General features: G+C 36.5%; 2 protein-coding genes across 2 annotated transcripts in view; both read right to left on the bottom strand.

Moving 5' to 3' along the window:
* The window catches only part of LOC132204027 (NUAK family SNF1-like kinase 1), a 37,538-nt gene that overhangs the window by 9,952 nt on the left and 2,868 nt on the right, over window positions 1-24,718 (bottom strand). The window contains exons 2-3 of the mRNA XM_059632243.1: window positions 4,189-4,401; window positions 3,700-3,838 (exon numbers count right to left, since the gene is read on the bottom strand). Of these exons, the coding sequence (XP_059488226.1) occupies window positions 3,700-3,838; window positions 4,189-4,401 (352 nt within the window). The remainder of the gene's footprint in view (window positions 1-3,699; window positions 3,839-4,188; window positions 4,402-24,718) is intronic.
* Window positions 23,069-24,350, bottom strand: LOC132204069 (heparan sulfate 2-O-sulfotransferase 1-like). Its single transcript, XM_059632316.1, has 6 exons — window positions 24,233-24,350; window positions 24,064-24,175; window positions 23,845-24,012; window positions 23,502-23,789; window positions 23,272-23,426; window positions 23,069-23,208 (listed from the first exon to the last, which is right to left on the bottom strand). The coding sequence occupies exons 1-6, from the start codon at window positions 24,348-24,350 to the stop codon at window positions 23,069-23,071; spliced, it is 981 nt and encodes a 326-aa protein (XP_059488299.1).

Genomic DNA, 24,718 nt, shown 5'->3' on the forward strand with positions numbered 1-24,718 from the left:
CTTAAATATTTTCAAGCAAAATAAGAGCTTCACAATTGTTTACAATTATGATTTATTTTTCATTTGGGAATTGCTCTTGTTAAATTGGATTCGTTTTTAAAGAGTAGCTTAAATCCTAAAATTGAAGTTGAAATAGCGAAAAAAGAAAATAAGTAGTTTAATTCTACAAACAATTGCGATGGTTTTATTGTGTTTGCTCTAGGTGGTTTTCTCAATATTTAGTTTCTCCAAACGAATTAATAAATTTTAGTTCATGATTTTATTTGCATTAGAGAGGCCAATAATTTACATTGAAATATTTTCTAGATGAAATAAAAACCAGCAAAAATCAATGTTTCTTTTAAATGCATTTTTCCCTCTAATATTCACCAGTTTTTTTTCTATTGCAGTCTGTTTGGTTTGAATATTAACATTGGTTTATTGCATCATAAAATTGCATGACTCCTCTGCTCATTCAACAATTTTGATCATATCTTCAAGCAGCAGAAAATCGACTTATTTATTTTTGTCGAGGTATAAATCTGGTTTTTAAATATATAAATAAATTAAATTGTCATAACCATCATAATAAGAAAATAAAGTTTTTCCCATTACGTACGAATTTTCAATAATGTCACCGAAAGACTCAAGTTTAAAAGCAAAATTCAGATGAAAACTTAGTTACATAATTATTGTCCGCAGCTCTTTACAACGTTGATTAATGCCCATAAGTATTAATTACAAAGCAACATAAACATCGCTTAGCGTCAAAAGCACAACGTGAAACGTCAAAACTGCTGCTCTTCAAGCTGCGCAATGAAAACTCATTTCCGCAGCTCGCTCTTTGCTGGAACGTGTAACAAACATAGCTGCGAGCGGAATGAAGAAGTGCTTTCAGTGCTCTCTTTCCAATTTGCATATACGCACGCAGAGAGCATAAAAGCTGAGAGCAAAACATATAAAACTCGCTCGCTCGCTCCCTTCGGAACATTTATTTTGCTACAAACTATATCTGCAATACATATCTAAACCCACGTGCGTGTGCACTAGAAAAAAGAAGTGTGTTTGTGCTGAAATGGTCAATTAAGGCAATCAGGAATCGTTTTGCATTCGCAACGAACGCTCATAAAAATCACTTAAACACGGCTCTCTCCGCGTCAATTTACAACTTTATCTCTTTAGCGGGAAATTCTCTCTCTTCCTTCAAGCCCGGCCCTGAGTGAGTGCAGGTTATGACTCAAGATGATTCCAATGCCGCGCATTTTGCTCACCGCGGAATACTATAAAATAGCTCAACTTTCGTTTGTTGTTTTTGTTGTCGGTGGAAGCGTGTGAGGCCAAAATTCCTTTTTTGGGGAAGCGGCCTTCACCTCTGCGGGCACCTTTTCCTATCTGATTTCCCCTCATTTTTTTCATCTACGTGCAACCATTGTTTTGTTTCCCGCCACAGATAAATCGTTACGCGCTAACAGCTTAATTGTTTGATGGAGAGTGATAAAGGCTCCAGTACAAAATCAGTGATCGCCAAGTCGTGAGAGGCTAAATTCAATGAGAAATAAATTGCCTGTGGCAAAAATGAATATTATTACGCTAAAGTGTGAGTTGATACAGTGTAATGTAGCCAAAGATAAGTAATCTCTAAATATTAATTTGGTGAGAAATACAACACATAAATACATTCAAAAGTTCATTATAATTTATAATACAGAGTCCCTGCGGCTAACTGACTTACTTCAGAATCTGCTATTTATTGGCTTTCTATTTTAATATCAAAACTAATTTTTTCAAAGACAACTCTAAACTTACTAGGATTTAGCAACACTAAAAAATGTCCCCGAACGTCCTTTACTTTATTAACAATGAGACGTACCGTTTTAAGAGAGGGTGTAAGCAATTCAGGAGTGAAAAATGATGGAAATCCAAATCGGTCGTCGAAACAAATACCGCAAGTCGCGTCCTGATTTCGCATTACCTTTTTGGTCAACCAACCCATTAAAAAAGCAAATGCGATTTTTCTCATCTCATCTCTCCAATGGGCGTTGCTGGTGGTTCATTTAATATAAAAAGCCGCAGCCTCAGAGCCTTACTATATTTTGTGTAGGATGTTTGCGCTTTTTCTGCTGTTGAATTCCGTACTAAATTTTGAAGCTTAGTTAGCTTTCAAGCCTTAGCTAGGCAATGTTATGAAAATCTTTGTTTTGAATTTTAATCATTATTAACTGCTTTTATAATTTTATCGTTGCCCTTGATTTTGTTTTTGTGGGAAAAATCGTTTAAAAATTACTTTCGAATCCTATTATTGAGGAGTAGAAGCAAATTCCTTGGGGGAAAACATGAGAATTTGCTGAGCAAATCTAGAAGTAAGAAAAACAATTCAAGCGGTTCTGCAAATTTTTTCTGCACTGCCGGCAGTTGTTTGCTGTGCAGGTGGGCAGCTGACTAGAATTATCAATGAAAATGCTTTCAGGCGACTCCTCTGTTTGCTCTTTTGCTTTTCTCAGGTGAATTCTGGGAACCAGTACTGTTTTTAGATTTGCGAGCGATCGGCAAAAAATATAAACGTCTAAAATCGTTCTGAGCCGGTCATTCATGTCGTAAAAGGAAGCATTGCTGTGTGTAATGAGCGCATGTCAAAAATTCCCTTGTGGTGCCTTTTCAAGAAAACGTTCGTTGTTCAGGAGCCGCATTTTTCTCATGTCCCTGGCTGAGAATTGAAATAACTGCTGGTACACGAATCTGCAAAGAGTAATGAAAAAAAAGGCAGACATGAACAAAATTAATAAACAAGTTTCGGAATTAAACTTTTTCCACGACCTCTAATTTTTGGCGACAAGGATTTTGGCAAACGGGGCAAAAGGACATCAATATTTATGTATTAGCAGCCGGGCGTTGGTGTTGGTTTGTGCGAAAAGCGCGTCCAATCCAATTAGGCGACAACACTGCGACGAATTTGATCAGACCTTGTTCCTAACACGCTACTTAATTGCCTTCCTGTGCATATTTATTACATTAGTGTTTCTCCAAAGACTAACAAGAAAATGAAAGGCGTTTTTGCCATAAAAATGGATAGTTCATCGATCCAAGCATTTATGTATACTGATTTTAAATAAGCTTATATTATTATTATTATTTTTTCGGACTGAGCAATAGCAAATGTTTGTCAGAGCAGGTTTGTTGCAAATGTGATTCATCCAAGGACGCGCAGCAGCAGGTTGTGGTTTTCCTTTTAATTACCGCTGATTTTGCTGGCAAGACAAAAGGAAACCGGACCCGCGGACCTTGGCAGTAAAACTGCTGCCGAATAACTCGATCGTCTGGTCATCCGACAAGGCTTTATCCCTTTTACTTAATAATGTGCAGAACAATGAAAGAGGGCCGAGGAAATAACTAACGGCTTTTTTCAGGCAGCGCTCGAAATGGAAAGTGCCGGTTCGAGCCGGCTCAGGAATAAATTATTCCGACTTTTTCTGGACCCGCATATATTTTGAACAAGGAACAGAGCAAGCGTCTCTTTTGGCCACTTTTGCCGAATAACCTTTAAGACTCATTGAACAGGTCTAGTGCGCCTTTATTTGTATATTTCACCACACCCCCACACAAACACTCAAATCGGGCAAGGTTAGAGTGAAATAACACGGCGGCCGGAGCACTTTTTCTCTGATTTTATCAAGGTCTCCCAGGATCCCGTCCATATTTGTGGCAAAAATTAAGTGCACGTACCTTAATGTCGAGATGCACAATCTTCCGGTCGTGGATGTAGGCGAGTCCCTCAACCAGTTGACGCACAAAGTGCTGCACGTCGGACTCGAATGGTACCATGTTTTCGTCTATGATGGTCTGCAAATCTCCTCCAGGCGCACTATAAATATTTGAAAAATTCAAAATGAAAATCTTTAATTATATTTACATATTTGTAACAGAATAATAATGAATAAATAATAAAAAAGTATACTCAAAAAGTACAAAATATGATTCTCAGGAATCAGAGAAGGCTATCAAATTGATATAAATTAATTGATTGCTTTTTTAGTTAAATAATATTTGGGTGTCATTCAATGGCTTTAGAGCCTAATATTATTTACAAAATTTTCCTAAATAATACATTTTACGAAAATTGTATCTGAAATTTTCCTCTGAATCAAAATGAATAAAAATATTTTTACTTTTTTAAACATTTGAAATCTAGTTTCAGAAGAATGATTGACTTACTATTCTGAGAGGATGATGATTTCTTTTGCCGTTTCAAATACGTCATGTAGTTTGATAATTCTGGACGAAGGCGAACAAAGGGACAGTAGGGTGAGTTCGTGGTAGATCTCGGCGCTGCAGTCCTCACCGTAGCGAACCCTTGAGCAGAATTTGGCAGCAAACAGCAGGCCCGTTTCTTTTGATCGGCAACGTCTGACCGACGCAAACATGCCACTGAAACACGCAAGAACAAACAAATAAATTTTAATGAACAATTGAAAAAAAATTATTTGCACGGAAATTTACACTTGAGAATGATTTTTTAATCCAACTTTAGATAATCGCAAATTGATGTATCAAGTTAAAATTTATTGTTGTTGACATCTGATAAATATGCAAGCTCCAAAACTTTTAAGTGGACGTGTCCGCGAAAACACGCATCAGTTTCAAGATCACTTCCATTTCAACCTTTGCTGAGCGCGTGGGATCAATAAATCCTGCACGTCGTGTGCTCGCTTCCTATTTTTCGAGATTTTCCAGCAAATTAAATTATTCCACGCGTTTCAAGGCGCGTGCGTTTATTAAGTGCCAGTCTATTTGCCAGATGATTGAAATTGATAGTTGGAGCGCCGGAGGAACGCGCTCCAGTCGACACAGTCAGCAAGTGATTAATTAAGTATGCATTGCTGGCCGACCTTGCTGAATATTAATTCCTCCACTCCTTTTTGAAACAATAACGCTGCGCCAGATCATCATTTGTGCGCCGAGGAAATGAGCAAATACCGTGTAGCCAAGGTAAATATATCTGCGGCAAGTTCTCAACACATTGTATTTTATTTGATCAGTTTCTTGCCTAATGCATCTAATCACACTTGCATCACTATGTTAACACGCTGAGGTACAAACGCGCTAGTCGTTATGCAATTATTTGTGAATTTTCTCATTCTCATTGAAAAATTAATTTCCCAAATTTTATTATCTTAATTTGTAAATTGTTATTTTATTTACAAATTCCGTGTTAAAAGGGGTAAAAACAGGTAAAAATGATATTTTTATATTTGTAAGAAAATTCGGCAATTAATTATTTTCATTTAATAGTAAGATTAATATTTATGTAGCCCGCGTAACATTGTGAAGTGAAAAATTAATGTGATGTAATTTTGGTTAATTTTTAATTCCGACTCTCAAAATACCTATCAATTTTTATTTAATTTTCACGTGCAAAAAGAATTTAAGTTGTAACATTGAATATTTACAAAAAAAAAAAATGATAAAAGTGCTAATTTCAATACAAAAATGTTAAATATAAATTACTTGTATTATTTTACTGCAAAGGTATATAGCTTTTTTTTTAAATATTAAAATAAAAATAAAACTTTTCAAAATGAACATAAGATCACTAGTTGAGAATTTTTAGAAGTAGCATAATTAATTTTGAGCTGAAAATTTAAATATTGATCGTAAAACATCAACAAGAAGAAACGCAGCGCTGATTGAGGTGGTTTGCACACCTCAGTCGGAGACATTTCTCAAGCCAATCAGAGAAAACCGTGCGACAAAAACACATGCACACTTCAATCACGCAGCGAGTGCCAGAAGAAAAACGCACTTTGCGGCGGTCGCTAATCCATCCGCATCAGACGTTTTAATTAATTACTCGTCAGACGTCACAAAAGGAGCATCTCAGTGAAATCACAAACAACAACACTTATTACTAAATGGCTCAATTTGGTAAACGCACTTTCCTCCTCGCGACCGTAAAGGCAAGAAAAACACCTTCCTCAACCCTTTGGCCGGACAGAAAAAAGGTTGCGGCGCCACGATGGCGAGCGTCCTTGCCACCTTGATCCCCTATTGCTTTTGAAAGAAGCTCGCGTGCGCGCCAATCAATCATAATAGGCTGCTGTGCCGCAATTTATGTGGCGCGTGCAATAACATCGATGACTCCTCCATAATATTTACTGCAGAGACGCCTCTTGTCCCATATACTGCGACTGGAGCACACTTTGGACTTGACGAGTGCTGGCGTCGCGGCCAGAAGAAAATTGATATATTAAATAATGCAACTTGGTCACTAGACGCGACTCTAGGAGTGTGAAATTGACGAGAACTGCAGACTGCAGCACATGAATAAACCATCAATCGACATTTTCCTTTCGTATGTGCTCGCTTATAATTCACGGTCTTATACATGCTATATTACCCATGCTATTACCCATGGTTTGATTTATGATGCAAATTTTATCGACGTATTACGCTGTGATCGAAGTGTGTTACACGCAGGTAGAAATTATGAAATTAATCAGCATCGCGTTTTGAAAATAAAATTTAAATTATCTCTGATCTAAACTCTAACACTTATACTATTTTCTTTAAAAATAGGGCAAAAAATAGTATAATATATGAAAAAAATTGGATGACAAGGTCATTTCTGTTTGAAATTAGTGAATTCTTATATTACACTCTGCAAAATTTGTGAAATAAATGTTTCCAAATTGCATCCTTATTCTGATGCATTAAAATTATAGGCTTCCACTTATTGAGTATGTATTTTTTAACTTAATAAAAATGTTGAATCCAATTGTAGTTCTTATTATTGTTTGTGTGCTCATAATAAGTCACCGTGCCATAAATAGTTTAAAACATTTAACATTTCCGCGCAAGAGATAATAGCATGATATATTATATGGCACTAATAGCATTAAATAACCATCAAGAATTTGTAAACAATAAGGAAATAATTGGAATACACTCTCCAATCTGGCCTTGGTTGCCATTTTCGTTCATAAATTGTGCCGCGGTGGGTGGGACTTTTATTTTTATTAATGGTACCAAATAATCTTCCTTGTCGATATTGGCAGTCCGCGATTAATCAATTCGGTTGCAAGGCAATAATATTTTGACTTGCTCTTGTCTACGGTTCGGTGAATCATATTCCAATTTGCTATTAATTTTTCTCATTATTCAAACTCTTGCTTGCCTGTAAAACCAACAAAGAGCGTCGACATCAGTCCAATAACATAGACATTCAATCAGTGTTAGGCCGAAAAGAACAAAAAGTTGGTCTGTGAGTGCCATGACAAGAGATGCTGTCGCGCACTCTCTTGCATGGATGGTTCAGCATCCAACCTAATTTAAAGTCAAAGAAACACTTTGTGGCCAACAGCCATACGCTATGTTCCATAAATATTCACGCTTAATATGAATATGGAAATGCGCCGCCTCGATAGACGATATCACTTTTTGGCAAGGCCGACAAAAGGTATAGGAAGGAAAAAGAAACACAAACTGCCTCCCGCAGACAGCGGCGTATGCAAATTTAATTTCGTGCCGCCAAGTTGAAACCGGAGAAGAAGCAGATTCGAAAATTATCATCTCGAGTGTGAATAAAGGTTTGCGAAAAAACGCGTTAACCGTCATGTTCACAGATAGTTGCGGCTTCTACATTTCGGTTTCGACCGCAACCATTTTGCATTTAATTCTTACAGCATCGATAACTCCTGTTCAAATAGTTTGTATTGCCATTAAAAATCAATTAATAAATGTAGAAATAAATATAAATTTTATTTCCCAACGGTGGTGGCTAAGGAAGTTGTTGGATTCACATTTAAGTGCGCAATAAACACGTAGTTGACAATCGCGCGCCTGTCCATGAACCTGATATTTGCCAACAGCGAGAGACGCTTCTCTTGTGTACAGATGTGTTTGCACGCATCGTCAGGAAAATACTTTTTATGTTGGTTCTGAGTGGACATTTTATGTTACTCGATGCTAAAACCACATGGAAAGTAAATGCTTTGGTTGTAGGCGACAAGGTGCAGTAATTTGAGAGAATAACGAACGGGTGTTTTTTTTACTCTAGACCATTGAACAAACACACTGCAGCACGTACAATGGGGGTAGGGACCTTCCCAACGCGTGGAATTCAATTAATCAACATGAAATACAAATGTTTTCTTTTGTACATCAAGAAGAAGTCTTTTCTTCCTCTATTTTAATTGAAAAGTAGCTCTAGCTCTGTCATGCGGGTTGTACGGAATAGGTATGAGCGTTCAATGAGCTCAACCGCATGTCTTTGAATAATAAAACGCTCATCTACATGCTCCTTATAGTTTTTTGACCTCACTTATTGTTAACCAAATGTTAACTGTTATTCAAAGCAAGAAAACATAATTAGCAATTAAATTAATCAATTTACAGAGAAAAAAGATTGTTCTGTCTACATTTGTTAATATTACCTGCTCACTTCAAGTTTTAAAATTTTTTCAAGCATTTCCAGTATTTGTGTATGGATTAGTGGTAAAAGTATTCATTTAACAAAGTAAATAGAAAATAAAAATTGAAAATTTCTTGTCATTATGAATTGCAAAAAGCACCTAATTTTTAATTTTGCAAGGTCAAAAATCTTCCTGATTAAAATGTATGTCTGATCCAATCTGATCTGCTAGAAGAAAAGTCTTCTCTGTATCTGTATATTTTAAAATCTATCTGTTACTGTTTATTTAATTGCTGTTGGAACTCCTATGTTTAATAATATACATACAACTAGATTGCCTGTAATTACAGCCTCAACAGAAACCTATGGTTAATTAAGTCAGCACATTTTGCAATTGAATAAAAATGAGCGCGCAAGACAGGATTTGCAATCATACGTGCAAATCTAAAAATATAACTTGTTCTAAATTTAATATGTTGCTATTCTGGTTGGGGAGATTTACTACTTCTGTTATTTCGCAATGCAAAAGCCATACTGACTACTTCTTGTTTGCATAAAAAGTAGCGATATGAAAAAGCTTTTTGTGAAATCAGAGAAGAGCAGAGAAGATTAGTTTTAAAAATGGAAGCCGCGCCGACATGAAATTCAATCCAAAAGCCGCTCGCCGGAGGAACTTCTGTACGCACACGTACGTAATGTTACGCTCGAAGCGAGCGAGCAATTCAATTCAAATCACGTAACCCAAGCCCTTTCTCATTTATCACCAATTCCACCCGTTTTCTGCTCACCGACCGACCGACTAACTTGACTCGACGATTTATGAAGCAGCCGTTTTATCAACGTAGAAAGAGAGAAAGAAAGACTTGACTGCTGAGACGTTGACAGCAATTTTCTCAACTCTTTTATGTCTTTCCGCTCAATCCGTATATTGTGGATTTATCAGGCAATAATCTGCATCAAATAGCCTCTTTGCTTGATTTGAGTTAGGAAAAGATATAAAATATTGGGCTGTTTATAGATGTTGTGAGGCTACTGGAGTTTAAAAGCCAGTTTTTTTTATTGCTCTGCACTAATTATGGTTTGATGAGGCCATGTGATAAATTTTTAACAAAATTGTTGCAAAACCATTATTTTTACAATGAATTTTGTTTAAATTATTCAATATTCGAGATTTTGAGAATTATTTTTGTTATGCATGATCGATATTAAACTAATAATTGTATAGATTGAATATCTAAAGAAATATGTTATACAAAATCCACATTTCAAAATGCCTATTTAAAAAAAGGTACAAAGTATACAATCTATAAAATAATCCGAAATAATCCGAGAATCTGAGCATGAGCTGCTCATGAGCAAGATTGAGCCGAATTTCGTTCATGAGCAGCGTTGATCAAGGGTCTATTGAGCATGAGCATTGAGAACATGCTAGTGAGCACCCTACAAGTAAGCATGCTCATGAGCAAAATTAGTTATACATGAATTATGTAAACGTTCATGCTCAGAAACCCTGAAAATAATATATTATAAAACATATGGTATTTAAAAATGGAAAAAAATGGAAATTTCAAATTACATAAACTATAATGTAACAAATTGCATTAAAAATTTTATTTATTTCAAACAGACAATAATACCTTCATTATTTATAAAAAAATATTTTTAATAGAAAAATTATTTATTTGTACAAATGTACCCAATTAAATAAAAATTATTGTAGCACCGTGTAATAAATAATTATGAATAATCCTCTATTAAATTAGCAAAGAAATAAAATGGCTTTGTTAGTGCGCGTATTGTTGCTTTTATAATAATGACCAAGCCGTTCTCTTTGCAAGCGTCTTTTTTGCATCCGATGCCGTGTGGAGCATTGAAAAAAATACGCATCACCAAATGCACGCGAGTCCCTCTCTCCTGACAAAAGATTAGTTACGCATAATCACTCACAAAGTAAAATAATAGAATTAGAGATCTGACGTAGTTTGCAAAAGGAAAATCACGCCCGTTCGCTGCTCACGTGCGCGCGCGTCTTCCGCGGTCCAAAAAGGCCACAAAAACATTCGAAAATGAATCAGCCTTGTTGTGGTGCAGAATTTTCTAATTCCACAAGGACGCTGCAGCCTTTCCCAACGGCGATCGATTTGCGATATCCAAATGGGCTGGTAATTCATTCGGGCCATCGTCATTATTGTGATTCTGCGTGAAGAAACGAGCGGCTTTAGGGCGTCAACAGGTAGATTGGGCTCTCCCACGTATGCTCGGTCATCAGCGTTGAGCTGAGGTGACGGCCTACGCCGGCCGCGACCAGATCCCGCGAACCTTGTACAGAACAGAAAAGGTTCAGAAAGAGGGGGCCCGGTGTGCGCCAACACTACCTGCGATTATTCATCTCCGCTCGCAGAAAGGAAAGTCCCAAACATTTCTGCATGGCCTTTTCTAGTTTCAGGAAAATTTTGATGAATTTCCAGGCAAGCCAAATTTGGCACAACAATTTCAACAAAACGTGCAAAAATTCAATTTTAATAGTGGACGAATGAATTTTTGTTATTAAATGAGATAAATTATCCAATTATATTTTCAGCACACACACAAATAGTTGTCTTTACTTAATAATTATCTTCATTGTTAACAAATCTGCGGTTTATTAGAGTTTATTATAAAACTATGAATATTTCTTAATATTTTCTGGAAAAATCAATGGAATCACCTTATTTAAAAAAAAAATGCAAAATAGTTTTTATTTTAATTATTTCCTCTCGATGTAGCCGCGAATAAATTGAGCTTATTCCGTCAAGCTGACCTCTCTGTGAAATAAGATTTTAACTACCGCAAATAATATTTTACTCAGCCACCCGTGGCGAGAACGATTAAATTTATGCCTGAAAGCAATATCAATAAAATTCAACGCCAGCATGGTGCTGCACGGAACCCGACTCATAAAAAGTCGACGAGATCCAGTGGAAAATCACGGTCATTTTTTCAAATGCATCTCAGTCATTATTTCCGTATATCGACAGGCATGGGCGATCTCTTAATAGATTGGCGTTAAATGTGCAATAAAAAGCGTGATTGCTATTAACTCATCATTGAGTGGCAGGTGCAGCAAACACAGAGGAACTACCATTTTTCTCGCTTCCATTATGAGTAATGAGCGATTTTATGTGCGCACACATACCGTCGCTCCGATTCATTTTAATTAAAAAGGGGATAAATATATTCCGCGAGGCAGAAGGACTTATTTTCTCGAGAAGTCACACGTGGGTTTGAAATAATTACAGATCCTTCAATGGATCGCGCGAAATTGGCTGAATTTAACACGGGCACTGTGATGGCTTTATCGATTATACGCAGGATTGAGCAAAAAAATTTGCATCAAATTGAGCCGTCTGCCTTGTAACTTAATTCCCTTTTGAGTGGCGGCAAAAAGATTTCACTCATTAAAAGCTTCCGATTAAGGACATCATTTGTTGATAAGACCCATTATTGGACGAGCATAAATTTTATGGCTGCGCGTCTTAATGCGTATTTTGCCTTTAGTAGTCGTTTGCAGCTTTCCTTATTGCCAAAAATGCCAATACTGAATTTGGCAATACCTAGCAGCAGCAGCAGTGCATAAAATATTGACGCTCTACTAAAGGGATCATCCATTGATTGCCTAATAAGTTGCAAAAAATTAGAGAGTTACTTAAAGCTCGGTGAAGCACGCGTTTTTGCTGTTAACTATTTGCGAGCAACGAACAGTTGATTTGCACGAAAATCAATAAATAATTTAATTGAGAGTTAAAAATAATTATGTCTTAATAAAACGTAACTATAAGTGACGGTAAAATTAAGAAGAGAAAAATAGTTTCAATTAATATGATTTCTATCCGCGGGATTCCATTTATTTATATTGTAAAAATAGCTCTGGAAATAATTAATATTAACATTTAATATCATTTATTGAAAATTAATTTCAAAATATTTTAAAATCATTGAAAAATAAAAATTAAATGATTTCTAGTGTTTATAAAAATAAAATCAGCGACGTAGACTTGACCTACACAATAACATTTTATAATTAACTTATGCAGGATATATACATAGCTGATGTCACATCTTTTGAAAAACTGAATTGGAGTATTATCTGTGCATAAATTAAATTCTCACTTGAACGTAATCGCGCTTAAACATCGGCGGTGTGTTGCCGTGAAACAAACAAATAAATTATTCAACGTATCTTGGCAAAAAATAAAAATTAAAAATAGAAACGCTGCTTACTTGGTGCATTAGCTCTTTTTATACCATTTCAAGTAGCAAAGGGCAAATGAATGACCAAGCAAGCGTGCACTACTTTTGCATTAGATGTGCGTGCGGTGGGTGACATTGAAAGGACGGATGTTTCAATACATACTCTCGGGTTTCTCTGGAAAGTTTATTACAAATTGCAGCACCTGCCCGAGCCGCGACCAGTAATGCTCACTTCACGAGCACAACAAACACTCATTACTCTCCAACCTGCCACCCACTTTGGCTTAGCGCAATAACACATATTTTTAATACGCTCGCCTTATTTGGAATGCGTGCATTGCCGGCGTACGATGTAAAATAGCAGCAGCGAGCACACATCGTCCAAGTCTCAATAAACCTCATCTCGAAACGGCGTTAATTAATTTAGAGCTGAATTTATAGCGCTGTTGTTAACGTTTGCGGTGCACAAATTTCGCTTTGACGTTTAGATGAATGAGCCTTATTAGCGCAAAACCTAAAGACCGGTGCTCTAAAGTTGGGAATAAAGTCGAAAGGGATTTACTTTTACGACTCCACAGTTTGAAAGGTTTCAAAATTAATGTGAGCGTGTAATACCATGTAATGATTCCGTTTAAGCATCACTTACACTGTATCCGCAATAATTGTGATGTGGGCTTCATAAGAGAATTATTTAAAAATTTTGATATTTAGTTCCAAGTTTTTTGGTTAAATTTATTAAACGCAAATATAATTTGCGTTTTATTTATTGCTCTAAAATAAGATGCGTATATACTTTACAAATTATGATAATTATGATGTTTAAATTTATTTAAATCGATGTTGTTTATATAATTGTATTTTTTTTTAATTATATATTTATTTTTATTGTTATAAAAACTATTTTATTTTATAAGAGTGAATATAAGAATAATTTTCTTGTTTTGGCAAAATCTAATATAAATAACCTAGGTTAATTGGAGAGCAAATTGATTATTCAAGAGGATATTTTCTTAATCATAATGGTGGAATGTGCTTACAGCAATGCGTCTTTTGATAAATCAAACAATATTTAATAAAGGCTCTAAAATTAAGATAGTATAATTTCAAAATTAATTTTTATTATTATCAATTATTTTTTCTTCTCGGTCATTACAAGAATATTTACATAGAAAAATAGAAGAAAGGGTTTCAACTAGCAAATGTCTGCTAAAACGCATGACATTAAAAGAGACTCGGCCGCCGCGGTGAACCCAAAATTTGAAGGATTTTTTTTTTAATTAGAATTAAGTACTAAAAAATTTGTTTAAATCAACATTAAGTTGCGTGACCTAAAAATATAAGTTGTAATACTTGATTTTTCAGAAAATATATACCTAAGTCTAAGGAATTATCACCAGAAAAGACTGTTTTCAACTCAAATAAATTTGAAACTCACCAAGTTACCAACGCACAATAAGACACTTGATTTGCTCTCCCACAATCAGCATGACTCCAACTCCAAATAAGGATGAAATAAGGAGAGACAAGAATCAATAAAAGCGAGCGCGGCCATTAATTTTCTCCCTGCTCTGCCCATGCAGCAGCACCGGCCAAGGATGTTCCTGCCTTGGCGGAATTGATACAAAAATTAGCATGCGCGAGTCATTTTCATGCTAATTTAATTAAAAGCACCTATAATTAAAGGGCATTTGCCTAAATCGAGCGCGGCGGTTTTTTCCCGTGCGCGCAGACACCTCAAGGTGCTTCAAAGCGTTTTACTCGATCTGTGTGTGTCACTCTCGGACGATTCTCACAAAACGCGCGCGATCAGCCAGTCAGATACGTTGTTCCCTAGCCGTGCTCATAGAGAAACACGATGCTTGATTTTATTTATGCCGAGTCGTGTTTTCCAGACACCTTTGCCGTGACATAAAATAACAGACTTAATCGCATTTAGGCTGAGAAACCATACAAGAGCAATTAATCAAGTTGAATAATGTGTGGTCGGTGAATTTTTGCGTTTTGTTTTCATAAGTGGAAGAGCAGAACGTTTCCTTTGCCCCCCAAGGTTATAGAATGTGTTGATATTTTAAGAGGAATTTCAAAAGCGAAAAAATATGAATTTCTATTTAAGGTAACAAACGATTAAAAATGTTTTTAATTTTAAAAACAGATATAGAAATTTTTGAAAATATGATTTTATTGACTTTTTTTAAGGAAAGATTGGGAAAGAAAGATGAATGGATATTACCTTAATTCCAGCCTTCATAGTGTTTTAATTTTCTTGTTTCCTACTTCAATAATATGAAGCTCTAACATAAATTTTCTCTTCCAGCACCCCATTTGAAAATGGGAGAAAAATGCATTTGGCTCAAGACGTCCACTCATGGGTTTGAGAGCCAAACGGTTCTGATATAGGGTCCCATATTTGGATGCGCTTTTTACTGAACGGTCAGTGACTCTATATGTGGAAAGCAGGTCTCTAGGAGAAATATACGCTCAAGACCTGACCAAGTCGCCATTGCCGAGTGCAGGATAAACAGAGACCCACACTTGTGCTTTTAATTAAAATGCTACATAAAAGCTTGCACATGCATTATTTTAATATTTATTTCCTGTTCGCTGGACTCATTCACCTTGTGTGAAAACCGAGTACCATTTTTAGGTATCAGCAGGATATCAAATGACTAGAATAACACATTCCAATATGGATAAATTCAAATGAGTTTCATTTTTTAATCGTTCCAAACGCCAAATAATAATAAGAATTACGATTCCTTTATCAGACACTTTTATTTTCATATTGAAATTTCAACTCATTACCAATGGAACTAGGTCAATATTTTATTTTTGTCCATGTCATTTTCTGACACGTTTTAGTAACAAAAAGATAGAGGTGTTGTCTCATTTTTTCTTTCGTGCTGTGTTTAAAAGAGATGTCTTGAGATTTTACGACTTGACTTCATTTACTACAGAGTAAATTAAGCGGACGGTCATCAATATAATAGAAACTATTACATTGTGGTGCACACATCAGCACGCATAGTAAGTAGTTGGTGTTTTATTTTTTCCGCACCCACACTCCTCAAAGAGCAAAAGGGTCTCTTCTTTGGTTTGTATTTTATTCAGAAAGCACGCGCACCATTAAACGCCTCGCCAAGCAATGACCTTTCCTTTCTTTTGTCATCCGTCGCAGACATAAAAGTGATAATTTATCGCCGAATCGCTCAAGGCTCCTCCGGTTGAGGACTTTTTGAAATAAAAAAGTGACGCTGGCGCTGACGCCGGCGATCCTTTTTCTCCTTTTATTTAGTGAGGGCGTGTTGGAGAATGTGTCTCTAATAATCTCATTTAACATAACAGCAGTTCCGAGTGTGTCCTCCGCGTTACCTTCCATTTATCAATGTTTTATATTCACCTGGTGGGCACCGAACTTCACTATATTGTGGGGGTCACTGCGCCAAATAAAGATATGTCGCGCCAGGACGGGTCCAGGACATACATAGGAATTATTTACGACGGAGCATTTCACTATCTGTGACTTTTATTGGAAAGGAAGAATTTTGCAGGAGGTCGTTCAAAGCAGCGGAGAACGATTAAGTTTTATTTTAATTCGCGTGAAACGACAGCGCGCTTGCGAAAGATTGTTGAATAAAATACTAATCGAATGATTGCGGAGGCGATTTTCAATACCATATATCCCACCTCTCATTATCCCTCCCGACTTGTGGTTATAGCAGCAATGATTATGTATCAAACGCTCATTAACTATAGCATCTAAAATAGGAGTTATCACTATGCGTGCGCGCCCAGAGCTTAGCTCACAGCTAATGCAGCGAGACAAGAAATGAACGCGCAATGATTGTAATTTGCACGCTGCACGCAGAATAAAATCAGCTTTTGCGCATTGCACTCGCCCTCCGAAAAAGGCAAAGTCGGGATTCTTGTATGATAATAAATATATAAATTTTCGAGCTATAAATAGAGTGAATGCGCGTGTGCAACAAGATTTATAAATTAATGTGCACAAGAGATCTTATTCGAAAAAAGAGACGCGCATTTTTCTGTCAGCTTGTTTTACAATGCATAAAAGAGAATAACAACTGCATAATAATATAGTGGTGTCGTTTATTCTACCATCAATTTTATTTAAACCAACTTCCATGCATTGAAAAGTTTTCTTCTATATGAATTAAAAATGGGTTTAATTTTTACGCACGTCCATTGTTAACGTTTCATTAAATATAATGATGATATTTCACTTCGAGAGCCGGTTGCCTCACTAAGCTTTGTGAATGGCTAATGGGACGAGTCTTTATTCTTGTAAACATGAGAATTGGCGTCGAAAATCTGTGGAACTAAGCTGCTGGTTTTCCCGAGGAGTGTAAATATTTATATAATTTAATCTCTTCAGCTAGGAGTCATTCTTGTTTTTGTTGACAAACAGGATTTGGCAACTGTTGCCCAAAGAAGGGAAAATTTTTGCTCATTATACCTCCATAGGCTTAGTCAATACAAATATTCAGTTGGAAAATTTAAATAATTATTGCATATATTTTGCTATACTCACATTTATTATTGTCAAATTTTGATTACAAAGAAACGCGTGAAATTTTTAATGCAGCGTAAATAAGCCTGTATTGAATTATTGTCACCTGCCTCATTTCACAAAACCGCCTCGTTTTAACCATCAATTAAACCTTGCCGTGCAGATGACATTATATGCCTGTCAAAACCGCACATGACTTTTATTGATATTTGATATTTTCAACATCTCGCCTATTCCTATAAACACACCGGCAAAGAGCAAACAACGCTGACCGGTCAGTTACATAATTCCAAGAGGCAGCAACGCCCTTTGACTTTCTGTGGAGTGACACGTCTCGTGAGAGCGCCACTCACACACACAATATTACCAAAGGCCGACGCTATAATATCGAAGCTCCTTTTCTACATATCATTTCACGTGTAACCAGCTTCATTTTTATTGTTTTTGCTGCACTCGTAAAATAAATTTGTCTTGAGAACAAGGGACAATGGCGTGATAGGATCAGCCGTGTAACTGGTCAGTGTCAGAGGGGTCAGGTGCATGTTATGGCATGGTTTGTCGAGCTGCCCACGCAATTCTAACTCACAAAGTTCCTTTCAATTCGATGACATGTTACAGTATGTTTTTTATTAATGTTAATTTCGTAATCCACTAGATAATATTTTAAATTAAACATTAAATTAAAATGTTTTCTAATTATTCTATGTAAACTAGGAAAAAAACTTATGTATTGAATCCTTCTCGTGCACCCATAAATCAGCAAGGTTATATTTATAATCTGCCAATGAGGATTAATTGCTAATTGTTTAATCAAGCGTTGGACGAAGAAGTGCACCTACACAGGTTCGCGCGCGAAAGGTGCGATAATATATCTTTCCGATGTGACCATTCTTGGTTTATACCAATTTGTAGTTTTAATTACTGCCTTGAGCAAGCCTCTTATAATATCGCTAACACCTGAAAAGTTTTATTATTCCGGCGGTGGTTAAAATTAAAAAATAACAATAAATGGTGGGTCCGCCTCCTCTCGAGCTAAAAATAAAGAGCTGAAAATAGAGCGCCGGCAATTATTATTGAAAGCGTGTCACACATTTGGGCACTGATTTGAAAACAATATGAAGAAGTCATTTTGAGTGACGTCTTTGCCACCTCTTTCTCTTCGCAACCACGCCAATTGCCACACACAATGTCGACAGTAATTTGCCATTTTTCTATTCAATTTGCACACATATTATGCAGCCTAGGGCGTTCCATTTCTCTGACAGCCGGGGCGAATTTTCTTTCTCCAAAGAATCTTCCTCTCACAATCACATTTTAAACTCAAATTCTATTTGCTTTTCTGCGAATAATAAGACAAGCAGGTAGACCTTGAGTCGAGATTCTTTTTTGCCGGCCGGGCCAACAGGAATTTACAACGTGCGCGCAGGGTGCCCATTGCTTTGTTTTCTCTCAATTATTTATAAAAGCGTAGAGGCACCCAATAATGTGCTTGCCTTTGGCCTTCCTGGGAGAAGTCGCAACATTAATTCAACGCCGAGCCACTTAGTGTGTGAAATAAAATCGCGGATTCCGACTCTATATGGAGTAATAAAAACGCAAAAAGTTTTAAAATTATGACTTAATTGGAGTGTCTGGAAAGGAAATAAAATTTTGTCGTACATGACTTAAGAAAAACGAATCTGGAAAAAAATTACTTTAAGCCTTGGTGATAAATTTTCAAAGAGAGCTTACAGCAAGTAAGCAAGTCATAAGTCTTCGGCTCAATTTGCTTAACTCATAGGCGCGATAAGGTGGCTGCAGTGGCATAAACAATTTGTGCGTGTGTATACCAATAAGAAGATAACGCAATGCTTTACATCTAATCTGCCGCTAAGCCGTCGCACTGCTCCTTGCTAATTTATTGCTTATGCAAATTGAACTATTCAACTTGCTGTGTGCACCTATGAAAGAAAGCGATCGAACGAACTGCTGCATTAATTCGCAATTATACACGTTCTGCGAATAGCCGTCCATGTAGATCAAACACTCACGCGCCTTGTAGAAAAGAAACTTATATTCACAATTAATTAGAAGACTTATTGTATTGTGAACGCCACGAGCTGTAATTTATGTGCTAAAAGTAATTTGATCCACAGGCAATTTGCTCTCTTTGAATGCGACAGAGAGAGAGAGAAAAAGAGCAGACAACAAGTTGTTTACATGTGCCGTAATTCTTATATGTAGGAAATGATTTTGCAACACCCTCCATCTTGCTGAGAGCCTCATTCGTCTCAATATCTTCATAAATCATTGAATAAAAAACAAGACTTTTTTTTTAATTTACATGAATTTATTATTTTGACCCCTGAAAAAAATTCCAATGTATTTATAAGAATGGAGAAAGAAGGCTATCTTTTCGCCTTCATTTTCTTACAATTAGTTTTAAAATGTGGAGAGAAAAAATTATGTTTCCTGAATATAGCAAATATTTAAAAATTATGCTAATAAAGCCATAAAATTGCAGGAAATAAAAAAATCTGACGTTATTACTATTATCCCACTTTTGACCTTTCTCTTTCTTGGTATTATTGCACGCGGATCCAGCAGCAGCTTCCAGCTATAAATTACGCGCGCCAGAAAGCGCTTGAACTTGAGAGAATGGTTTCTGTTTTTGCTAATAATACCTTTTAGGGCACATTTGAATATTAAAAAGGTTGCTGCCACTGAGATTGTGCATATCAATATTGCTGTCTTTAGAACCTTTTAGGCGTTGTTTACTGCGAGGAAAATGGCAATAAATTATATGATCTGATTAGAATGTGGACAAATTCGAATCCAATATTATACGCATTTTGCCTTCAACAATAGAGCCTAATTTGTCAGCGATAAAAATAATATAGCTTTCTTTCAATGCCATATTTTTTTTCATAAATTCTTCTGAAAAAAATTTGTGTTGAAGTCAATATATGCAAATTTCATAATTCTTTTCCTGTTCTTGTCTATCCATTTCATCTATAGTAATAACAATGCAAATTTGCTTATTTAAATTTAAAATTTAATCTATAAAGAACCCCCCTAATATTACAATTATTTTGCCTTTCCCTTCTGTTGCGAAACGTTTAAGCAGAATAAATCTTAATTTTTAATGCCTACATGGAGAAGCCCTGCACGACTTTACATAAAATGCAATTACACCGTACAATTCACTTTCGTGATTTTATGTCAATGGATTAATTAGCTCTGGCCGGACAAACATAAACACGCGTCTTTCAAGTTGGCATGTGTGGACTATTCAAGATAATTTTATAGAACACGCCAAGGGTAGAGCTTAATAGGGACTAAAACATTTTGTTCAGTAAAGCAAAAAAGCTGGAGCGTGATTTACGGCTCAGAACGCAAAAACGAGTCTAGTTGATTCTAATCTATGGCCCCGGCAATTCAGTGTATACTTTATAGATTTACGGCTGTGTTCAATGTTTTAATTAAGCAGCTTGCTCAGTATTTACTCGCCGAGAACAAGCGGCGTGTCGTAAATCATGAGCTAATCATCGCAGCTTTTATTGCCGCTACACCTTTTAGGGCGGCTTTTTCGCGCCTCTACACCGATTTATTGCTACTTCCACCGGTTCTTGCGCGCCGATACAAGCGGTGTGGGTAACATGCATTAGTGCCCAAGACATATTAAGTGGATGCAAATTTACGGCCACATTGGAGAAATAAAAGAACTGGAGTGTTTACACTGTTGTAGATATTAAGAAAGGCAGGATCTGCTTAAAAGTGCTTAAAAGTTTGGAGATAAAAGCGACTAAATTTTATTTATTTATTGCAAGTTCTATGTTTGAAATTATTATAGTGATAAAATAATAATATTTCATATCAGTTTCTTCTAATCAAAGAAGTTAAATGTTTTAATAAATAATTTCATTAGAGAAAATTCAAATTGAAACAATGTGGCGTATGCTCTGATTTACTTATTTAATGAAGATGCAATTTAAATTTGATAATTTTTAATTTTAAAGTTATTCTCTTGGGTTAAGGCATATAATTAATCGTTAAGGTTGTTGCAGAAACAAGGAAAAACTGTTTCTTATAATGCAAGTATATTTTATTGTAATGTAATTCATAACCACCATAACCAGAGAAAAGCAGAAATAAAAAATCTCGCAAGTTAATTTTTTATTCGGCATTTTCCTCTGTGGTTGCGAAAACCACAAGTTCATCAATACATCATGCGCCATAGCACAAAATGTAAAGATACACCAACGTACATGTCACAAGCAGCGCCGCAATTGAAACAAAACGCCATGACCTAGTATTGATTAATTTGAATTAATAATGGATATGGCGGCAGCGTTGGTCGCTGAATTTACACATTTATTTTTTTCTTGGCATCGTTAAACCTCGCGGTAGTTAATTGCTTTCCTTGTGCGAGACTGATAATTAAACGATTTTCCTGCTTTGATATAGAGGGACCGCCCGCAAAGATTAATTTTAATTACAGTAATCCATGCGCGCGGGTTGCAGAACGTCCGATCGATTGATCTCGACTCAAATATATATCTTGATTACTGTAAAAATATTCAAGAGCGACAAGTTTAATAAAAACAGACAAGAGCTGCTGACATTATTCTCTCTTGTCCGATCGACAGTCCATTTCAAAAAGCTGCACAGTGTGTCACAAATAAATGACTTTCTTTATTCCTTTGAGAGAGCAGGAGTGCCAAGCACATATTTATAAAAATTGTATTTCACAAGGTGCCTGACTGAGAGGTGAAGTGAATATTAAAAGTGAAGAGGATTATACAATGACAGCGAGTGGAAAAAGGTTACGCTAAAATAATACATAATTGTCCTACTCTAGAGATTTATGACGAGTCATTCGTGCTGATATTTATCCACACATTGCGAAAATTGCAAGTTCAGAGAGCCAACGGCAAACAGCAAGGGCGGCTTGTCAAGAGGGTGCGTCTTTTTCTCGTCGCAGGCGAGAACACAGAAATTTCGGTTTGTGCATGTTATTGGGTCCCATAAATATGCACGACATGGGTGAGAACGCCGAGATTTTGCAATGCAATAAAGTGCACAATCACCGATTCACGCGCGCCGAGCAAATATATTATTTTACAGCTCGGCAACCCACACAGCACACTGGTTTTCAATTAGAGTGTAAAAAATAAATGCCGTCATTTGTTGTTTGTTTATCGTGGAGCTCATTATGCCCATGTCGAACAGGACTCTTTTATTTTTTCATTCAAATGCCGTGGACGCCGGGCGATGCATAGAAGTTGCGTGTGCAGCCTCTTGTGCAGTGCGCGGCCAGTGAAGTGAGCAGTGCCACGGCTGCTCTCTCGCATAATAATTAGTGTGGGCAAATGTTATAATGTCTGGCTGCGAACTCCTTTCTTTCACGTGCATGTTTCTCTAGCATTATGTGATTAATGTGAATGTTTGCGATGCGTGGGGTTTGAAAAGTATTTATGAGAATTTCGGCAAAACATGACTGCAGCAATAAAAAAATTGGCAAATTTTAAGTAGAGAGGTGTAATGGGATTTATAAATAATCAACTTTTAGCCATTAAGTTAGCTGAAAATACTTCATTTTATTTTTAATAACGCAATGCGATGATTGATTTTTTAATTGATATTAAAATATTATATTAAAACGATTTGTAAAAAAGAAGCTAACAAATTAATACATCATATTTTCACTAATTCAGTAAATCTATTTAAAGAAATTTTGCGTTAAATACTATTTGTAGTGGTGACATTGGTGATAAAAGTAATTATATAATAATAAATGAAAATAATACCTATTCTTAAAAGAGACTATCTTTTAATTTTAAACCAGTTTTAAACGATCAGATTATTTATATTTAACAGAACTATTATTATGAGCATCAAAGGCCACTAAATATATAAAAAAATGAGGATTTTCTTATTAACTTCAATCACCTGGAGTTTAACACATTGTTCTGAATGTCAAGCCTGCGCTGCGCAAACCGGAACAACTCGATGTCTAGTGCAAGTACTTTCATCAACCTCCTGCGAACCACTGGCGTCAGGATTAGCTCCTCCTCCACGCCTAGGTCTAGCGTTTCAAACAGAATTAAATTTCGCAATGCACGCGACAGAAACCAAAAAGTCAACTTGCTTGATTTGCGGTACAAAGCGCCTTTCATGAAAAGAGGCAGATACGCCTGAAGGGCGCGGAGGGTGTCAATTTCCATGCCGACCACCCCGACCACGGAGAACTGCGACTCCATGTTGAGTTTCGCTATCTGCAAAGCCTCTCGGCTGAGATGCTTTCTGCAGATTGCAAGTCAATTGTTTTTTTGTTTTTTTATTCAATCTCATATATTTTTAATATTTTTTAAAACTTGCTTGCAGTCGGGCGCTGTACCGCAGAATTGTGAAACGAGCGAATTCCGAATGGACCCTGGCTTTGGCACACATTCGGTATCGCCTTGCAAAACGCAGGAGGAAAAGTCTTTTATCGCCCAGGTCGAGTTCAGAATCGCTTTCATTTGGAGGCGGCGCTTTTTCTGTGGCAACTTGGACAGACGCGCCTGCCAAAAATGTTTGGTGCGATTCGCGGCAAACGCCTTTACAAATGTATCCACAGGATGCGCCACCAAGGCGGCGTACGCAGGACGAGGCATGAAGGCCACCCTGGTTATTTAAAAATTAATTAAGAGTGTAGAAATTTTTAATTGCTAAAACTAGCCTCTCGAAATCGACAAACGGGTGATATGCGTCGTAGATGACCGGAGTTTGCTGCCTGTCGGCGATTACTGTAATACTCTGTGCAAATTTGGCGCTTTTTTCCTCGTCCGTCACGGCGTCATAGAGATCAGACGATGAAATGTGCGTCAGGTTATTTTTGGCAGACATTCTAATTTGCAAGATCAAAATGCAAATTTGAATTATAATAAGTTAAAAGTACCGTCGGAAGAGTTTTCTGGCACTGGTTTCTCTGGCGAATGGTGCCAGGCTGAAAATCAGCAGATTCGTAAAAAGCGGAGTTCTGTTTCGAGCACTCGCCAGCTCCACAAACTCTTGATTATTCACAAAACCTTGGATTAGATCACTTTTTATAATTTAAAAACTCCCACCTCCAGAAAAATCTCCATCTTCTGGGATGGCGTAGTTTGGGGTGCGGGGGCGCAGGACCAAGTACAATCCGACATAAAAGGTGACCGATATTGTGGCGGCCAGAAGCGTGTTGGCCATTTCTTTACAACTATATACGCCGCTACCGAGTCGGTCACCAGCAGCTGCTTCCGCTAACAATAAAAAGCCCCCGCTAAAGTTCTTCCGTTCTATCTCACTGGCACGTGACCGTCGCAATTGGGAAAACTGATTCATTTGTGTTTTTCAAAATAATTGGGAGCTCAAAAAATTATTTTGGTTATGAAATAAACATTAAATGCCTAAACAAAAAATTATTATGAGAAAATATACATATCACTTGCTGTGTCGAATGTTTTTTCATTCCTAAGCTTTTTTATAATATTTCTAGGAATAACAATTTTTGCCTTTTTTAAATAGTTCATCAATTTACTTGAGAAGAATAAATAATAATAATGATTTTTTTTTTT

This window comes from Neocloeon triangulifer, unplaced genomic scaffold, assembly GCF_031216515.1.
Source record: "Neocloeon triangulifer isolate White Clay Creek 2 clone unplaced genomic scaffold, ASM3121651v1 ptg000020l, whole genome shotgun sequence".
Lineage (NCBI taxonomy): Eukaryota > Metazoa > Arthropoda > Insecta > Ephemeroptera > Baetidae > Neocloeon > Neocloeon triangulifer.

Bases quoted from the DNA above. Each gene is read 5' to 3' on its own strand.
- LOC132204069 (XM_059632316.1), bottom strand. From the start codon at position 24,350: ATGGCCAACACGCTTCTGGCCGCCACAATATCGGTCACCTTTTATGTC. The intron at 24,013-24,063 runs GTACTTTTAACT...CTTGCAAATTAG, and splicing joins GCCAGAAAACTCTTCCGACG to AATGTCTGCCAAAAATAACC. The intron at 23,209-23,271 runs GCAAGTTGACTT...TTGAAACGCTAG, and splicing joins CGCTTTGTACCGCAAATCAA to ACCTAGGCGTGGAGGAGGAG.